At 55.7% G+C, this 18,150-nt stretch overlaps 3 protein-coding genes across 11 annotated transcripts in view; 1 reads left to right on the forward strand and 2 right to left on the reverse strand.

Moving 5' to 3' along the window:
* MED15 (mediator complex subunit 15) overlaps nucleotides 1-1,849 on the forward strand; it is a 69,202-nt gene extending 67,353 nt beyond the window's left edge. For 4 of the 6 annotated variants that reach the window (XM_019632044.1, XM_019632047.1, XM_019632046.1 and 1 more), the window contains 2 exons: nucleotides 51-164; nucleotides 863-1,849. In XM_019632044.1, the coding sequence (XP_019487589.1) occupies nucleotides 51-164; nucleotides 863-999 (251 nt within the window). In that variant the 3' untranslated portion in view covers nucleotides 1,000-1,849. The remainder of the gene's footprint in view (nucleotides 1-50; nucleotides 165-862) is intronic. The other 2 variants (XM_019632045.1, XM_019632048.1) reach the window with 1 other exon arrangement.
* Nucleotides 1,850-2,594: 745 nt separating this feature from the next.
* Nucleotides 2,595-11,225, reverse strand: LOC109376232 (coiled-coil domain-containing protein 74B-like). 3 transcript variants are annotated; one of them, XM_019632054.1, is made up of 8 exons: nucleotides 7,894-11,225; nucleotides 6,624-6,668; nucleotides 5,449-5,505; nucleotides 4,292-4,454; nucleotides 3,415-3,553; nucleotides 3,244-3,323; nucleotides 3,111-3,164; nucleotides 2,595-2,973 (listed from the first exon to the last, which is right to left on the reverse strand). In XM_019632054.1, the coding sequence occupies exons 1-8, from the start codon at nucleotides 8,150-8,152 to the stop codon at nucleotides 2,835-2,837; spliced, it is 936 nt and encodes a 311-aa protein (XP_019487599.1). In that variant the 5' UTR covers nucleotides 8,153-11,225; the 3' UTR covers nucleotides 2,595-2,834. The 3 variants fall into 3 exon arrangements, with proteins under 3 accessions (XP_019487599.1, XP_019487598.1, XP_019487600.1); XM_019632053.1 differs by having other exon boundaries at nucleotides 3,415-3,598; XM_019632055.1 differs by lacking the exon at nucleotides 6,624-6,668 and having other exon boundaries at nucleotides 3,415-3,598.
* Nucleotides 11,226-11,322: 97 nt separating this feature from the next.
* Nucleotides 11,323-18,150, reverse strand: part of SMPD4 (sphingomyelin phosphodiesterase 4) — a 32,748-nt gene continuing 25,920 nt past the window's right edge. For both annotated transcript variants that reach the window (XM_019632050.1, XM_019632052.1), the window contains 9 exons: nucleotides 17,293-17,438; nucleotides 16,051-16,141; nucleotides 15,657-15,757; nucleotides 14,877-15,040; nucleotides 14,167-14,372; nucleotides 13,573-13,806; nucleotides 13,188-13,319; nucleotides 12,872-13,000; nucleotides 11,323-12,741 (listed from right to left, as the gene is read on the reverse strand). In XM_019632050.1, coding sequence (XP_019487595.1) covers nucleotides 12,412-12,741; nucleotides 12,872-13,000; nucleotides 13,188-13,319; nucleotides 13,573-13,806; nucleotides 14,167-14,372; nucleotides 14,877-15,040; nucleotides 15,657-15,757; nucleotides 16,051-16,141; nucleotides 17,293-17,438 — 1,533 coding nt within the window. In that variant the 3' untranslated portion in view covers nucleotides 11,323-12,411. The remainder of the gene's footprint in view (nucleotides 12,742-12,871; nucleotides 13,001-13,187; nucleotides 13,320-13,572; nucleotides 13,807-14,166; nucleotides 14,373-14,876; nucleotides 15,041-15,656; nucleotides 15,758-16,050; nucleotides 16,142-17,292; nucleotides 17,439-18,150) is intronic.

The raw sequence follows: 18,150 nt of genomic DNA on the forward strand, positions 1-18,150 counted from the left end.
GGTGTTCAGAGCAGGGCTGTGAGGTGGGGCAGGCAGAGTTATAGGTGTAGCCTCTTGTATTGCAGATGACAAGGACCTCCCTAGCGTGCCACCGCTGGAGCTCAGTGTGCCCGCTGACTACCCTGCCCAGAGCCCACTGTGGATTGACCGGCAGTGGCAGTACGGTGGGTGAGCCGAGAGGACGGCTGTGGGAAGGCCTCACGGCTGCTACCTGGGGACCCAGGGCAGGCGGGGGTCAGCTCTGGGCAACCAGACATTCCTCCATGTGCCCCCCTCAAGCTGAGGCCCCTCCATCTCCTCCTCTGGCATCCCCTTCATGGACAAGAGCGGGTCACCCAGAAATCACTAAAGAAGTGTCTCGGCCCTCATTGTGTCCCTTTGCCTGTCCTGCAGCTCCAGGGCAGCCCTTGTCAGTGGGTGATGAGTGAGCAGACCCAGCCGTTCCCGTGGCTCCTGTGGCCTCTGCAAAGCTACCATGGAGTCACAGGAGCTTGGGCTCATGGGGACCCATCTGGGTGACATGGCTCCAAGAAAGGCCCAGAGAGCTTCATTGATGGGGACAGTCCCCCTGAAGCTCAGACCTGGCTCATGGAGGACTAGCACTGGGACCTTGAGGCTGTCCCTGAGGGAAAGCCCTGGGCTCCAGGTTCATTTACGTCCTAGTTCTCCGGTGATGTGTTAGCCCAGGAGAGCCTGCCAGCCACCAGCAGTGCGTGGGAGGTGGCATCCCAGGTCGCCATGGCTGGGTGAAGTGACTGAGAGGGTAGCTGCTGCGCCATCCCCCCACCCCCATCCCACACCCCGAGTTGCTTGTGTGGGCTGAGGTCCAGTACAGTGCTCATGGCCTACTGCTTTGTTGCAGACGCCAACCCCTTCCTGCAGTCGGTGCACCGGTGCATGACCTCGAGGCTGCTGCAGCTCCCCGACAAGCACTCAGTCACAGCCCTGCTCAACACCTGGGCACAGAGTATCCACCAGGCCTGCCTCTCAGCCGCCTAGCTACCACCTCTGCAGCGACTCGGGCTGCCAGCCCACCAGGGACCACGGGGTCAGCCGGCAGCCTTGTCGGGGCCGTAGACACACGCCTCGCCTTGTGTTGGACCTTTCTAGGTGTTGGCTCTCTTAGAGAGCCTGGACTTAGGTTAGCTTTTCTGCTTTTATCTTCTGCCTTGGGGACCTACCAAACATTTTCCCACACTTGTACCGGACTGGGACAGGTGGCTACGGAGCTGGCTACATCGGCAGTGAGGCTGGGAGTTCCTCCAGGAGGCAGACATGCCCCTGGACCTACACCCCTCGGGCTGCTGTCCCCATGGCCCCTGTAGGGCTCATGTCCTTCCTTAGCAGCATGGGGGAGAAGTCAGGCCCCATGAGAGCCCCTTGTTTGTGTGCCAGAAAGCACTCTACCTGTTTCTATGGGGAAACATGGAGAACATTGGAAACCCTTAAAACACACAGAATTCTCTGGTCACAGTGTTGGGTTCAGACCGTGCCACTGTTGGTATATGGGGCACCCGCCATGTCTCAGAGGAAAGTCTGGCCTATGGGTGGCTGCAAGTCCCCATCACCAGCTGGACCTCATACCTCACGGCATTCTCCCTTTCATCCTTGGGGGTGCCAGGGAGCAGAGGTGTCTGGGGGGATCCTGTCCCTGGCATAGGACACACTAGTTGGGTCTACTCATGGGTCAGGGTGCCAACCTCGGGACCTGACGTCCTCAGAGCCACTCCAGAGTGAGGACTCCCTGACAGGGCATCGGCCGGCCTGGTGACGAGAGGTTCCCCCTTTTGTATATGCACTACCATGTCATCTGTGATTCTTATAATAAATTTATTATTCCTGTGTTTGTCATGAATTCGTCACTGTGCCTCACCCCCGTGAGTCCAGGGCCCACTGTTTAGTGAGGGGTGCCGTCAAGGCTGAGCCAGGCCCCCCACCTTGGAGATGGCCATGGATGCCCAGACCTTAGTTCACCCTCATCTGACTGCTGGTGCCTCACCCTGCTTCACCCCCAGGTTCCTGGCCAAGTTCCTGCTCCCCGAAGCTGAAAGGCAGAGATGAGCACTGAGGACGTGAACAGGAGGACACTCCTGTCCGGTGAGGTTTAGTGCTAAATGGGCCACGCATGAGATGTACTACGAAGCTGCTGTTCTGACATTTGAGGGGAGTGACACAAGGCCCTCACTGGGTGGGGCCATCACAGGGCAGGGCCCCAGTGCCCTGAAGAGGACCGTTTTTTGTGGCCATGGCTTTCCACAAGCGGAAGGTAGGCTCGGCTGGGAGGCTCATCAGCTGTTTGTCGGTGTGGACACAGGAAGTCACTGAGATAGGACAGCATCTTACCCCCAGGAGTGTCTCGTCAGGCTGGAGACCTTGAGTGCCTTACTGCTTGGAAGGTAGTCCCCGGCCCAGCCAGGGGCCAGGAAAGCCTGCACTCCAAGGAGGAAGCGTGTGCTGTGTCTGAGTCTGTTTTTCAGGGCAGCTGCTAGGCCTCTCCCCGCCCCCCCCCTCACCCCCAATTATAAGGAGCAGAGCTAGGAGCCCTCCTGGGGCAATGACACCTGACAGCCAGTGAGGGACTATATACTCTGAACTGGGAGAAAGAAATGAGCTTTATTTTATCTTCAGCAGGCGGAGTAACACCTATTAATATATCGTGTTTTTGTGTAAATGCAGAATAGCAAAATACTGAGCAAGAAAATAAACAGTTTCTCAATTCTGAGACCAAGGACTTTATCTGCCGTGAGTTTGATTTATGTGGAATTAGAATTCTTTGGAATGTTACCTAGAGAGGGTGAGTGTCTCCAGCTGTGGTTGGGGCTGCACAGGGGCACTCAGAGCACAGAGCGGTGCAGCCGTCGGCTCTGCACAACCTGCAGCCTTTTCCGCCTCTCTGCAAAGTTACTTTTCAGGGTCTGCTTCAGCGCGGGCAGGATGGCGCGCTCTGCCTCAGGCATTGGGCTCAGGATCAGGCTGGAGGGGGCAAAGAGTGGGCAGTGGAGCTGTGGCTGGGAGTGGCTGCTGGGCACTGCCCGGAGCCAGGGGCCTGCTCTACTGCACCTGGCACTCCCCTCATGGCCGCCCCACCCTTCTGTGCCCCTGAGACTCACCATTTCTTAGAGACGCCCTTGGTGTGGACCTTGGGAAGCTGCATGGTCTGGTCCCTGGAGAAGGAAGAGAGTCAGCAGTGAGCCCACATGACTAGGCCCGCCATGTTTGGGTGAGGGCGCCCCAAGCACTTACTTGGAAGTATTTGGGCTGGCCTCTACCGGGGCAGCCTTGGGCCTCTGGGTCCCCTCTAGGAGGGACTTGAGGTGCTGCAGCTGAAAGGCAAGAAGAGGAGGCATGGTGGCCGAGGCTGCAGAGGCACCAGGGCCGCTGCCCCATGCCCCCCCACCTCCGTCCAAGCCTCACCTCTTGGGCCTGCAGGAGATTGGCATTCCACAGCTGGCGGATGACCACCTCACATTGCTGAAGCGAGGTGGGCTTGCGTAAGTGGGGTGGCAGGCTCATCAAAGAGGGCGCCCCTATCACTTGCTTGCCCTTGTGCTGGCTGCCTGCCACCAAGGTGTCTGGATTAAAGATCTCCACTTCATCTCTGAAATGGTCATTGCAACAGCCCAGAGGTGGCCTGCCAGGGCTAACCACCCACCCTCTCAGGGCAGCGCCTTGACCAGCTCGAGGCCAGTGTAGGGAAGATGGGCACTGACACAGCCTTCCGGGTGGCCTGGCTGCCTTCTGCTGACCAGGGTGCTCCAGGCACCAGGTGGGGGTCTCGGGCTAGCTGTGAGCTGGCCCATCCCTCCCCTCAAGGTGCACTGAGGCTCAGATGTGGTTCAAACTGTCCTGACCCCAAACCTGGTGGGGCTGGTCAAGAGGGAATCTAAGGACTATGCAGAGAAGCAGGAGCCTGCCCTGCTGACTGCACTACCCGGAGGACAATGGGGTCCCATTTTCAGGCTCAAAGTCCAGGCTCACTGCTGCTTTCCAGGGAAGTCCCAGCAATGGGGTGTCCCCAGATCCTCCTCTGTCCTGCTGACTCTGTCCTTCCAAAGGCCAAATGAGTTTCCCAGGGTGGAACCTGATTCACTGTTCTCAGTGAAAAGCAAACTCAGTGGGAGGCCAGATTCTTTGAGAAAATGGGATAGGGGCTGCTACTGGCCCTCTTGTGGTCTCAGGTCAACAACAGGGACCCTGCGGGTCCCCCAGCTTGGTTCACTCTGGAGGCTGTCCCATTTAGAAGGCAAAGCGATGGGCTGATTCCAGGGTGAGAACCTACTAAATGCTTTACCTGGCCGGCCCTTGTGCCCCTGGGGTTTTGTCCAGCTTGCTGCTGTGAAACAGGGCAGCAACCGGGGTCTCTTCTTCCAGGTCTGTCTTCTGGGCATCGTCAGCTTTCAAGTCTTGCTTCTTGAAGGAGCTGGGCTGAGGTCTAGCTTTGCCTTGAGAGTTAGCTATAGGTCAGATCCAGACAGGGCCAGTCACTGCGGGCGTCAAGCGCCGGTGCCCAAGTCCTCCAGGATTGGCCGTGTGCACCCAAGGAGCCCTGCCCCCTGCCTCAGTTTCCTCCTGGTAAAGGGGAGATGGTAACAGAGCCTCCTGCTGGGAAACACGAATGAGGGTCAGGGTGAAGCCTGTGGGCAGTGCCTCCTACTGACTGCTCTGACACACCTGAAACGGGCCAGTCTCCTCCCAGGACTCGGGAAATCCTAGGGGTGGGGGTGGCCCCACAAGCTGTTCCTAGGCTCTGAAGCAGCACCTCATTTGGGGCAAAATGAAACTGAACGAGAGGTCTGGACCCAGCCTGCACAGGTTTACTTTCCAAGGATGAGGCCCATGGCCCACCTAGGTCCTACTTAGAAAGGGCAGGGGCCGCTCCTGGTCAGGATCCCTGACCTCTCAGGGAGGCAGCGTGGGGAGAAGAGGCTCTCGGCTTTGCTTATGTTGCAAAAGGCACCACAAGCCCAGGGCTCCATAGGCAGGGCCACCCCACCTGCCTCCTGCCTGCTTTGCGGGGACACTACAAGCAGGGCTTCCTCCAGGGCAGCCAGCCTCCCACCCACTCCCTGGAAGACCACTTAGGGAGGCTTGGGAGGCACTCAGGGCTCCTCTGTCAGTGAATCTGACTGCCCACCACCCCACCTCAGGGTGGGCTTGCCATGGGACCTTGTGCTGAGTGACAACACATTCTGCAGCCAGGCCTGACTGGCTTTTGCAGCCTCCCTCTAGCCGGCCCAAGGTCCTGTCCCACCCTGCCTCAGCCCCCTTCTGATTTCAGCTTACCACACCCTCCTTGGCCCATAACCCCCAAGTCCATGGGTCTTGGCAAAGGCACTCCCCCAAGGGCTGCCCAACAGAGGACCACTAAGGGCTTTTAGGCCCTGGACCCCATTGAGGCACTTGCCTCTTCCCCAACCCTGAGCACATGGAGGGTGCTGGCACGCTCACCTGACACCGACGAATTGGAGATGGACTTGGACTGAAAGCTGGAATTGGAGATGCTGCCTGTGGGAGAATGCACAGGGGTCAACACAAGATGGCAGCAGTGACGTTTCCCAGCTTCTCCAGTGGCCTCTGCACATCTGCCATGGGTGATGGGCCTTGCCCACCTGTGCCTGCCTCCTGGCCTTGCAGGCCTCGACTCAGTCATTCATGCAGAGCCCTCCCCAGCACTCTGGTGAGGCAGCTCCAGACCTAGCCAGTGCCAGAGGGAGGCGAGGCTATAGGAAAGGCGGATTCCAGAAGGGCCATCCAAAAAGCAGGGGGCTTGGGACCTTAGAAGCAGCAGGTCCTGAAAGAGCAGACCCTTTCCCAGTGTCCCTTTGGGGACCCTACACACTGCAGGATTGGGACTGCTAAACAGGCCTCACTGTGTACCCAAGACAGTTCGCTGTAGCCACTCCACCCCACTGGAGAAGGGCCCCCACCATCCCATTCTCTGTGTCCCCCAGGAAGGGAGAGACCTGGGCACCCCCCAGACTGGGGCATTCCAGGCTGGCACCACTCACCACTCAGACCACCTGGCCCAAACGTTAACAGGGAGAGCAAGCCCACGCCTCAACCTGGGCATCCCTGGGCTGGGTTGGGGGACAAGCAAGGTGAGTGGGCCACAGATGAGGAGGACCTCAGACAAGTGGCTGCAGGTCTCTACTTCTGCATTTCCTTTCCTCAGGCCCCACTGCAAAAACAGCAGGGAGGATCCTCTGGCTGAGTGTTCCCAGAGCCATAGGGTTAGGGCTGTGGTGGGGGCTGTGCTGGGCTCCCCGACATTTCAGAGGGAACCTGGGGCTGGCCAGAGCAGCAAGCCAAGTAGAAGTCTACCAGGATAGTAAGGCTGGGGGAAGACAGGGGGAGGGCCTGGGCAGCCCCCCACCCCCAGCTGCTCTGCCCACTGACCCTACTACACAGACCTCAGGCCTTGGGCTCCCCTGGAGTGGCACCTGCTGTGCTTGTCACCTAGACCATGGCTGGGGGCAGTGGCATCTGTCTGTCCAGGTCCCCCAGGACCCCTCCCCATTGGGACAGTTCATGTGCCAGTGCAGCTGGGTGGGCACAGGCAGTCTGGAGGGGCTGCTCTTGACAGCGGTTAACTTCCCATCAGGCACTGAGGTTCTTAGTCTCACCTTTCTTCTGCGGCTTCTGATTCATTATTAGCTTGTAATGGAGATCTGAAAGCAAGTACATGCTCTCATCATTTTCAAAGCCATAGCCATTTTGAGAGAAGCTTGGCTTGCCCTACCCATCCCCTCCCTGCTGAGCCCCAGAGAGACCTCATTCATGACCCTGGCTGCCAGGACACTGACGCAGGGGCCAAGCCTTTGCCTTGGGCACCCTAGGGCGGGAAATGCCTCTGGCTGTTCCCTGAGCCAAAGCCCCTGCTTGAGAGCCTCACCTGAAGTCTGACCCTTTGTCCATGACATCTACAGGGCACCCTTTACCAGGCGGGGGCCTGGTTCTAGGGGTACAGGAGAGAGTCAGGATGACCCAGGTCTCCAGGAGCCCCTGGCCTGGCCATGGATGAGCAGATGTAGTCAGTGCAACAATCAAATGATGCCCAAGACGCGGGCTGGAAATATCCAGCCTGGGCATCAGGGAGGGACTGGGGTGAGACTCAAGACATGGGGAGGGGGTGGTCCTGACATAATGGATACCCAATGATGGAGTTGCTTGGCACTCCAGCTGCAGGAGAAAGGAGGGGAGTGAAAAACCCAGGCAGGCCTAGATGTGCACAACAGCTCTAGCTAAAACGTGAGGAAGGCCAGGGAGAGGAACAGGGTCCCATCAAGGAGGCCTCAAGTTCGCTTCAGGCCTGGCCTAAGGGGATGAGGAGACAGGTGGGATATAAAGTTAGGAAGGGAGGTTTTCCCTGAGAAGGCGCAAGGGCACGTGGCCCAAGGTGTATGGGGCCCAGGGATCCCTCCGGGACCGGCATGCCTGCTCTTGAACTGGGCGTGCTTAGTGTAGGGAATTTAATTGAGCTGTATACTCCAATGTTTTATTTCTATAAAATGTTTTTTTTTGTTGTTGTTTGTTTTTTTAAAAAAGGCAGGCCGGCCCTGCATACAAGGAAACAGCTGGCTGGGCAACCTTAGGAAATGAAGCCAGACCAGTCCCAGCTAGATGGGCAGATGGCCAGGAAGGCACCTGCCATGACCACCTGGGGTTTTTGGCCTGAGGAATGAGCCCAGGCCCCCGTGGCAGGACCCGGGGTGAGTTGCTGCCCTGTGTTCTCCCTAAACTCTGAGTGTTCTAGAGTCCATAGGGTGTTTCTGTGCTGAAGGCCCTGGGAAGGTACCAGGGAGGCAGGGTCTGCGCGTCTCTCAGGTCCCACCGCAGGAGGAGTCCCCCCACCCCACCACCCCCCTACCTCCCGGCCCCAACGCCTGTACTTACCCTTGTTCTCCCGCTTCAGGCGCTCAATCTCCTCGTGGAGCTTGGCCAGTGTCTCCGAGTGCTGCTGCTGCAGGAACAGCAGGCTCTTTTCCAGGTCCAGGACCCGCTTCTGCGCCTCGCTGAGCCCAAGGTGCGCGCCGTGCTGCCCCGAGTGCTGGAGGACCGCGGATGGGCGCTGACGCGGGCGCAAGGCGCCCCGGAGGCCCGAGGTCCCAGAGGTAGAGGGCCGGTGCCCGACCGCCACCCCCACGGTACTCATGGAGCCGCCGCCGCTGCCTCTTCTGCCGCCGCTTAAAGTCCACTCGGTGGCCTGGCTGCCCTGGCCGGAGCCACGTCGCCATGGAAACGGGCGCGACCGAGGGCGGGGCGTTAATGGGGTTGGGTCCTGGGAGCCCGAGGGGTGTGATGTGCAGGAGGGGGCGGGGCCTGGGGCCTTGCTCTGCCTGGGTGAGTGCTACCTGACTTAAAAAGGCATCCTCTAAGGGGGTAAAAAAAAAAGGCATCCTCTGGCTTAAATGTCAGATAATCCTCTGCCCTTACAGTAGGCCTTAATTTTTGTTATAACAGTTCAATTTTTAAATAGACGATTCAATTACAGGTTCAAAAGTCAAAATGTAGTTTCCAATTCCAGTAACTGCAGAATCCCCATGCATTATGAAATGTGTACAAAATATGAAACAGCTCTCTGAAAGCACTGGAGGACAAAAAGCAGGCGGAAAATGGAGGGCAGGCAGCTCTTGAGAGAAGAGCTCTTTTTTCCCTGAGGGCTCTCTCTGCTCAGCTAGACCTCAAACAGGGAGCCACAGGCTTATTATAGACTCCTGGAGGCAGAGGATGGAATTTGGGTCCTCCACTGCCACAGAAAATTTAGGGGGTAATGCTGGGTAGTTTGGAGCCTCAGCAGGTGACGTGCCGGAAGCTATAACTCCTTTCCAGTATGGGCTGGCCCGAACTGCAGGGTGGTTAAGATTCCAGGACCCCAGGGAAAAGACAGGGCTGCAAAGCCATTGAGCTGAGAAGAGATTCATTTACTGCCAACTCCAGGGAAGACTTGGTAAACATCTCAGTTTTCCCTTTAAACCCCAAAAGGGCCTCACCTCTGGAATAAACACTATGTTCTAGAAATAAGGGATTTGCACTAAGACTACAGGGAAAAACAAAATGTATCTGTCAAAATAAAATTTAAAGCCCAATCTCCACAAGGTCATGGCAATCTTCCAGGAACTCAACTGCCTAGAGAACAAAACTCACCTCTTCAGAGGATAACAGAACCCAGTGTCTCTCTGACACATCATTCACAATGTCTGATATACAATAGAAATACCAGACATGCAAAGAAACAGACAAATGTGATTGAGTCAAGAAAAAACAATTCAGATTCAGTCAACAGAAAGATTCACAAATAATTCTAGATAATAGAATTAACAGAAAAGTGCTCTATGTTTTAAAATCTACAGGAAAAGGTGGCTATGGTGATTGAAACCATGGAGAATTTTTAAAATAATTGTGTGTGTGTGTGTGTGTATATATATACACACTTTTTTTATATATATAACTTTTTTTTTTAAAGGAAATCCTAGAACTAAAAATGTACTTCTGGTTCCCAGGTCTGGCATGTAAGGAACTTAAAAACTGTCACTCCCATTGACACAAAAAGAAAAAAGCTGAACTGAAATCAGTAACTCTTAGATCCATTGGAGAATTGAGGTCACAAGGTAAACCGCTACCCCAAAATTGGAGAGACGGACAGGACAGAAAATCACAACTTACTGGAGCAGAGACCTCCGCAGGAACCAGTACCATGGTGGGAAAGTCTAAACTTTCACAGATGAATTGTTGGAGTGGCTCAGTGTGGACAAGGTTAAGAGTTAAAAAATCCAGGGGGGAAGGTCCAATCTTAAGGAGCCCTCATACTTTTATGAGTTTAACTTCCAGGAGCCCTACCAGGTTCTCACAGGGAAGAATGGAGAAAAATCCTCTTGTGCTCCCAGCAGGAAGAGGGAAAAAGTCACCATTTTGAAATATGCCCAGAGCAATCTGTTCTTCTTTACTAGGCCTTTCCTCAAAAGAAACTAAGAGCTAAACTGACTGGGATTTTACTAGAGCCTAGCTGACTTGGAGGAAGGGAAATACCCAATTCTAGCTCCATTTTGTCTTCTCTCTCTCTCCACACCCTGCCACCACATCAATACAGCTTCTGAATAAAAAAGGGAAACACAAATGAAAGAACTGCTCATCTCAGCCCTCACTTAAGAAGCCTCTAGGAAAACCCAGACAACAGAGAAGACAAGAGGAAGGGCACCAGTGAACATTGCTGCCTCTAATACCTACGACTATAGCAAACAATTAACATGGACTATAGTCAGATAAACACAGAACTTCATACTGGAAACCTATTTACCTCAGTTCCTTCTACTCAGTACATCATGTCCAACTTTCAGCAAAAAATTACAGGGCATACTAAAAGAAAAAAACACAGTTTGAAGAGAAAGCAAGCATCAGAGCCAGACTCAAATATGGCAGAGACGGAATTTAAAACTATGATTCACATGCTAAGCATTCTAATGGAAAAAGTGGACAACATGAAATAACAGATGGGTAATGTGATGGGGACTAGTGAAGCCATAGAGATGGTCAAGGGGGTGACACCCCATCTTCATGGGCAGGGTTGCATTTCCGTCAGAGAAAACTGCAAAGGAGGTATTGTGGGGAAATTATGCCATATTTAACATCTGATCCCAGGCCATTATCTCGTAGTGTGTTCATCTCTCTTCTCTTGACTTAATGCGTCTGGTAACAAAAGCCAATCATTTGTCAATGAACTTGTTGAAAACTATGGTTATCATTTCCCATTTCCATCAAACTTGACCCAAAGCAACTGTCCTGCCCAGGGACAGGGAACATTAACATTCAGGCCAGGCCACAGCACTCCTGGTGAGTTGCTCACGTGGGGCTAAGTGCACACAGTTCAGTTCCCAGCTGCATATGCGACCCTCTGAGCTTCCCGAAGCCACAGGAGGTGCCAGTGTTTTGTATGAAGGCCAACTCTGACATGCTGAATAGAAGACAAAATTCTCAGAGCTTAGATCCAGTTTGGGGCCTGTGCTGGCCAAGGCCCACTCTGGGCCTGCTTCCTCAAACCTCTGGGGGCCCACTGTCCCTATTACAACCACTGTGTCTACATCTGCCTCAGTCTGCTGCTGCTATAAGTGAGTCCACAGACCCCCTGGGTAAGGAACAGGGCACCCGGCAGCCATCTGCAATCCCCGAGTGCTGGCCCTCTGTAGGGGACCACACTGGAGGCAGAGTCCAGGCACTGCAAGACTCAGGGGCAAGAACAGGTTTCTTCACATCCAGGGTCGGTTACAAATCCGGTTGGAATTTTGGTCACAGGACCCAAAATGCCACCATTCTGAGTTTACATCAAAATACAAAGCCCAACTTTTATAGTTTGAGAATTAAAAACACATAAACACAACACACTAAAAACAATGGCTTAGTTTAAATCGCTGTTGAAACAGTGATCGTTCAAATCATTGTTCTCTCCAGTGAGTCATCTGTACTGTGGTGTGTGAGACCCCATGGGGACTTTGACAGTGAACGTGTAATTGTGTAGTTTAAATATTTAAGTGCTATCAAAAAGTTATTGTCTTTGAGCACTTGATTTTATTGCAGATACAAACAATGCTTTTGAGCATCTTTGGTTGTAGACCAGAAGCGTGCTGGATGGTCCTGCCGTATCCCTTCTGCCCAGAGAGCCCATCCTGTCAGACAAGGTGGTGACACAGGCTGCCAATGAGTGACGTGCTCCCTGGCTTGGGGGCCGGAAGGGAGCCAGAGGCGAAGCACTGTCTCACCGAGCACCTGTGCTCCTAGAGGATCTTTTCTCCTCAAAAGCAGAATTGTATGGCCCCGACTTGGAATCGCTTGGGAGAACACGAAGGAGAATGACCCTTGCTTTGCCAAGTGCAGTGGCAAAATTTAGTTTTAAAATTAGGAATTAGAGAACCATCATCTAATTTTATCAGGAATCTCTTAGGGTCTTTGATTCTTCTCTGGAGCCAGAGGCTGAGCTGCTGTCCTGGTGTCACCTGGGGAGAGGAGACGCATGCCACACTGCCCCCCTCAAGGACAGCGAAGGCAGAGGCCAAGAGCCCTCCTGGAAAAGCACTAAATCCTCTTCACGTGGCTAAATCCCGTAACAGTTAAAGAAGAGAAAGGCCTCGAGAGCCACCTCACTGCAGGGCCTCCGACTACGGGAAGGAGGGAAGCGGCCGGGCCCTGGGCTGTCCCTGTCCTCGCGGCTCATGGGCCCTTTGATGTTCCTTCCTGGCCAAGCCTGGACTGCGCGCCCTTCGTGTTTCAGGTTCTCTTCCAGATGGCTGTGAGGCTGCAGGAAAACACCCCCTAAGAGTGTGAAGGTGACCAGGCACAGGCTTGGAGGGAGCCTCCCAGGTGTACGAGAGAGGCCGTGTGGCCATCCTGCCAGCTTGCGTGGGGACAGTGTCTGGCTCCCGGTCAGAGCTGGTGCAGTTTGCCACGCTCGGTCAGCAGTGTCATGGCCATGGCATATAGGAAATAGCCTAGCACAAGGAGCAGGGCACAGGGCAGGGGCCCAATGCTGAAGAGAGAGGCCACAAAGAAGGCCAGCAACAGTGACAGTAGTGTCCGGTAGCTGCCCAGGAAGCGCAGGCTGAGCCTGGGGCCCCGGGCACAGCCAGCTGAACGTCCCTGCCCCACAGGGCTCAGCAAGTGCCTGTTGGTCAGCCCGGGCTCCATGAGGTGGTAGCGACACAAGCTGCCGAGGAAGTCAGCCCGGGAACACAGGGCTGCCATCTGGTCTGCAAACTAGAGCACAGAGAGAGGCATGAGGGAGTGGGCAGTAGGCAGGGGCCATACTCTCCACCCAGCCTCTCCTCGAGGCCATAGGAAGAGAAGGGTACTGAGGTGAGGGTGTGGCCCTCCTGCCCACACTCACCCTGTGGTTGATGGTGGAGGACAGCCGGAAAAGCAGGCGGACCAGGCCGGCGATCTCATAGCTCCGGATTGGCTGCAGCTCCGAGTCCCCCTGGTACTCGATCTCAAACTTTCGCAGCCCATTGATGATCTGGAAACAGGAGAGGTGAGCCCCGGGTGAAACCCAGGCCACAGGAGCAGTCCAGGAAACACACCTTTGCAAATGACTTAGCAGAGCAGTCTCTGCTTACAGGCAATGGGGACAGGCAAGCAGGACCACCAGCTGTGCTACTTGGAAAGCCCTGGGGAGCCAGGCCCCTCTGGGATGTGGGCCTTACCTGGTACCGGCCCAGGGGTGTGAGGATGAGTCCGTCCTCACCCACAATGCAGTCTGGGAGCTGCTTCTTTCCATTCTCATCCTGAGTTGTCCCCAAGGCGAGTGTGAGCTGGGTGAGCTGGGCCTCATTGAGCTATTGGGGAGAAAACTACCTGCTTTTAGTTTCCATGTGAAGGGAGGAGACGGGTCTTCATCTCACTGGATCTCTAACAGCAACAACAATGGGACCCAGACACGACATTGCAGGCACAGGCCTGCATCTCCCACAGGATGAACCCAGGAGCCCCATGTGGCAGGACCCACACTGGGTCCTGGTCTGTGGCTGGGCAAGGAGGTGAGGGTCATGGAACTGAATCCTGGGGAGGGGATAGCCCCATGGCTCGTACTCGGAACATCTGGCACAGGTACTCCAGGGCCTTCTCCAGGTACTCATCTGTCTTGCGGACGCTGTCCTGCCCCATCTCGTCCAGGTCGTTGGCTGGGTAGAAGCTGTTTGTGTCCGAGGGGTAGAAGCCCAGCCATGACAGAAAGGGGCGGCCAGCTGTGCTCTCCCCACACTGGTCAGAGATGGACTTGGCGGTCTGCTTGGCTTGTGTGATGAGCTGAGCCAGGCGCAAGACCTGCAGGACAGGTGAGAGGTCAACCGGCTCTGGAGGGGTCATCTCATGGCACTCAGCCACCAACAAAACAGTGGGCAGTCCAGGGGGAAGCCACCAAAGGCCAGAAGGGGTGGTTTCCACGTTATAAGAATTTTTAAAGACTAAGATGCATGTTTTAAATGTGGAAAATTTCCAACACACACTGCCTTTATTATCAGAAAGAAATTAAGACTTCACTGAACAAAAAAGGGGAAGGGGGGAGTAGTAGCACCTACAAAAACCGGATCTTCCTTTATTCCCCCTAATCTGTGCACCTGCCCTGGCTCACTGTCCCAGAAGTTCAGGACGGCCCTGTGGCCACTGGAGCCCTGACTCACTCACCAGTGTCCGCACCTCCGGGCCAAACATTGGGGTGTACTTGCAGTCCTGGCCCTCCAGGCTGTAGACGTGGCTCTTCACCTTGAAGGAGGTGTCGGTGACGGCCGGTGGCCACGATGACAAGAAGCTGCCAGTGAACGTGGGAGCTGTGAAGAGCCGGTGCTGACGGTGGGGGATGACAAGTTCGGGCTCCAGGAACAGCTGCTCACCTGGAAGGCAGGATATGAGTTTGGCTTCCGCTTTCAAGAATACAAAATACCCAGTTGCCGCTGGCAGTCTTCCTGAGCGCCTCATGAGGTTTTCGAGGGGCAGTGATGGTACAGTGTGGGGGCCCAGGTCCTAATGCTCCTGGAACCCCTGCCGATCTCAAAGGAAGGCCAACACTAGCCAAGAGAAGCTAACGCCCAACAAAGCTGGCAAAACACAAAGACAAAAGCACACCAGGGACCAAGCTTGCCTGATGCCACCACCCAGAGTCACCAGGGAGATGCAGCTCACAGCACTGCTTACCCTCCTGTCAGGCACAGCACGGTCCCAAGCCCAGCATGCTGGCCACAGGGAAGGCGGAGTGCAGCCAGGCTCACACCTTCACCCACCACTGGGCACCAGGATTCCCCACACCACTCCTTACCAGGCTCCCACAAGCCCGTAAGGCGCGTTTAAGGTCTATGGGTCCCTCTTTAAGTGCTGCTTTCCACTGGCTAAGAGCTTACCTTTCTGGATCATCTCAGCCAGGTTGGGCTGAGCGAAGACTTTGGCCACTCGGAACACCATGAGCGCGTTCTTGGGGCTGACCAGGTCAGTGCGCAGGGCACGGCTCAGGAAGCCCACGAACAGCTTGGTGTACATCAGCAGGTTCTCCTGCACAAAGGGTGCCCTGGGGATCGGGAAGCAGGTCAGGGGCCAGACCTCCCGAGTGGGCAAGGCCACACGGGTCCTCACTCCCACTGCACCCCTACTTCTCCCCACCCATGACCTCATGGAGGTGTCAAGGATGGTGGCTGAGGGGGCCTAGGGGTGGCAAGGGAGGAGGCAAGATAGAGGGAAGAGAGACCTAGATCCCTTGAGGCCAATGGATCCTCCCCAGGATGAGGGCCTTTCCAAGAAGACCACAGCCAGGTGGTCAGGGAACCAGAGGGATGCACAGGAGAGGGCAGGCAGAGAGGAGGTACAGACGGAAGCCTGGAGGCCAGTCAGGAGATGTTGGGGAGGTGTGGCAGCTGCTATGAGACAGCTGGTGAGGAAGGGTCGAGGGTGAGAGTAAACATACATCTGAGTGAGATGATAACCACAAGGAGACAGAGGGGAAGAGGGTGACGCGCTATTTCCTTGGGAAACCAATCCCAGGGCCCAGGTACAGATGCTTGAGCAGTGCCCAGGTGAGACACAGCAGAGTCAAGGAGGGGCAGCCCATGTTCCCACTCTGCAGGAGCAGAGCCCTAGGAGGCCCCCAAAGCAGGTCCCCTGAGGGAGGACAGGATGCTGGGGCTTACCATCTCTCCGCCACGCAGCGGGCCTGGCCGTCGCTGCTCTGAGTCTGCTTCTCAGGTGCATACCTCCAGGGCTGCAGGTAGCTTAGCCACATCTCCAGGACCTGGTGAAATATGTTTGCATACAGGTGGACTGTGGCGGGGTGGGCTTTGGGCTAGGTCCTTGGGTCACCTGGAGCCTGGTGTGGGAGGCAGCTCAGCGGAACAAGGGTGCATCCTTAGCTGCGGGGCTTTGCTCTGCCGGGAAGGGCAGGGGTGTCTCTAGGTTCTGGCTTCATCCTACACTCCCGAGAGGTCATGGGGTTATTTAGTGCACCCCTAGGTTAACTCTCTCGCTATCCCTTCAAAAAGCGGGGCCAAGTACAGCTCAGTGAGGTGTGACAGGACTGACACTCACAGCTCTGAATGATGCGTCCAAGGGCCAGTGGCCGAAGCAGTGTTGCAGGAAGAGGTAGAGCTTCTGCTGGACAAACCTCGGGATGGCGGCTCTGCAGGAGAGGGGGTAGGTCACCTCACAGGTGAGCCCTGTGGCTCCCATTGCAAAGGTTAGCTCTGCCAGGGGAAGTGCTGGGCACTCTCTGGGGGTGAGCCCCATTCTTCAGAGGTAGAATCCAAGGTTCAGAGAGGTTAGGGAATGTTCCAAGGACGCCTAGTGTTGCCTTACAGCTACCTCCACGACCGCCCCTCCCGCACTAACCCCTGACCTATATGGTCCTGAGAAAGTGTCCTGGTATGACCGAGACCCAATCCGTAAAGCTTTCTCTAGGAGTGTCTCGGTATGACTGAGACCTGGTGGAATGATATCGGTCATCTCCCTTAATTATATAGGACGCGGTACAGTAACGCTGTCCTGGGGGCTGTGCAGGCTGTATGAAGGCATAGTACATGTTGGAATACAATGGGAGCTGGTTAATGGAAAACAGCCTTAAGGCACGTAGTTCACGGATCTTTGAATAACACAGTTTCACTTCCTTGTAATTTTCTCAATAAAAGCCATGCGACGACCCGACTTGGAGCTCAGTCTTCCAGGCTGGGTCCCTTGGTTTTGCTCCAACCTTATCTTTGTCTCTTGTACTTATTCACCTGCGTCGCCCCTCTCGTTTCCCATTTGCCCTTGCCACGCAGGACGTGACAACATAGCATGCACATGTTTGGTCCAATGTGTCTCCTGTACGCTTGCCAGCTTGGTTCACCCCACTACCCCAGCCTGGGGAGAGGTGAGGGAGGGGGCAGCATAGAGCTCAGTCTCCTGTGACAACTGAGCCACTCTGCTGCAAAGGCACTCCCAGCCCATTGGCTTTCTTGCCTGCCACTGGGGAGAAAGAGATAAGAGGGAGCAGCAAGATGGAGCCTCTCCCTGGCCGGCCTGGCTCTTTCCACTGAAGAGGGCAGGCCTGGAGGGAAAAGCCATGGCAGGCGGAGAAGCAGCTGGGCAGCCCCCACCCACTTCTGGGGCCGGGTTGGAGGAGAGGAGGAGACGAGGTAATTTCCCACCGGCCCACCCTGCAGAGGCCTCATGCCTCCGTTCACCTGGCCCACACACCCTGGAGAAAGGTCACTGTGGGCAACACGTAGGCAGAGGATGAGGAGGAGACAGACGGGCTGGGCAGAGCAGCCCTGCACACAGTCCTGGACTCACCGTTTGAATTCCTCCAGGGGGCTGGTGGCATGAGAGTGGGCGGAGGGAGAGGCTTGCTCTGGCTTCAGGCTGTTAGAAAAGGCGTGCAGATGCTTGAGCAGCAGGCGCACCACCAGCACGTGCTCCTCGGTGGGCGTGAACGACTCCTAAGGTTGAGAAGTGCGCAGCATCAGGACCCAGGTCCTTCTGAGCAGGAACCCCAAGTCTGACCACATCCCACCTAGGCCCAACTCTCTGCTCCCCTCACAGGATACATGGGCCCGGCTGGGAGTGGGACTACCTGGAGCCCCACCCATGCCTGGCACCTGCAGATGAGCCTGGCACCGCTGGGTCTGAGACCAGCTAAGAGTGGTGCAGCCTCGGCAGTGCACCCTGGGACAGCTAGACAAGACAAGCAAGACAAGTCTGCCAAGTGCTTCCCTGTGTGCTTCAAACGCCCTTTTTGCACTTCTGTGGATGACTTGACTCATTGCTGCCCATCCAGGTCGCCAGGGGTCCTAACCTCCTAGCCAGCCAGAGGACAAGGAACAGGGGGGTGGATAGGCCGCCATCCCACCCGGGACCTGGATTCAGGGCCTCCACCTGCCGCCTGGACGTGTGCAGACAGCTCCAGAGCCCCACAGCTTCTCCTTTCCAGTTGAGCCACTCCCCAGTTCCTCCTGCTGCCGAAATGCCACCCCACTACCTCCCCCCGCTCCTGGACACAGCCCTTCCTCCACTGCTAGTGAACCTGAAGTCAGCACAACCCCAAAGACAAGAACACCCTCAATCTTGTGAGCCGAACTTTTGGTTCAGAGTCCTTGTAGGATCTCTGAGAACCAGACCCGAGAGGAAAGCCTGTTTGCCGGCTGCCCAGGG

Source organism: Hipposideros armiger, unplaced genomic scaffold (assembly GCF_001890085.2).
Source record: "Hipposideros armiger isolate ML-2016 unplaced genomic scaffold, ASM189008v1 scaffold_1073, whole genome shotgun sequence".
In the NCBI taxonomy this organism is placed as follows: Eukaryota; Metazoa; Chordata; class Mammalia; order Chiroptera; family Hipposideridae; genus Hipposideros; species Hipposideros armiger.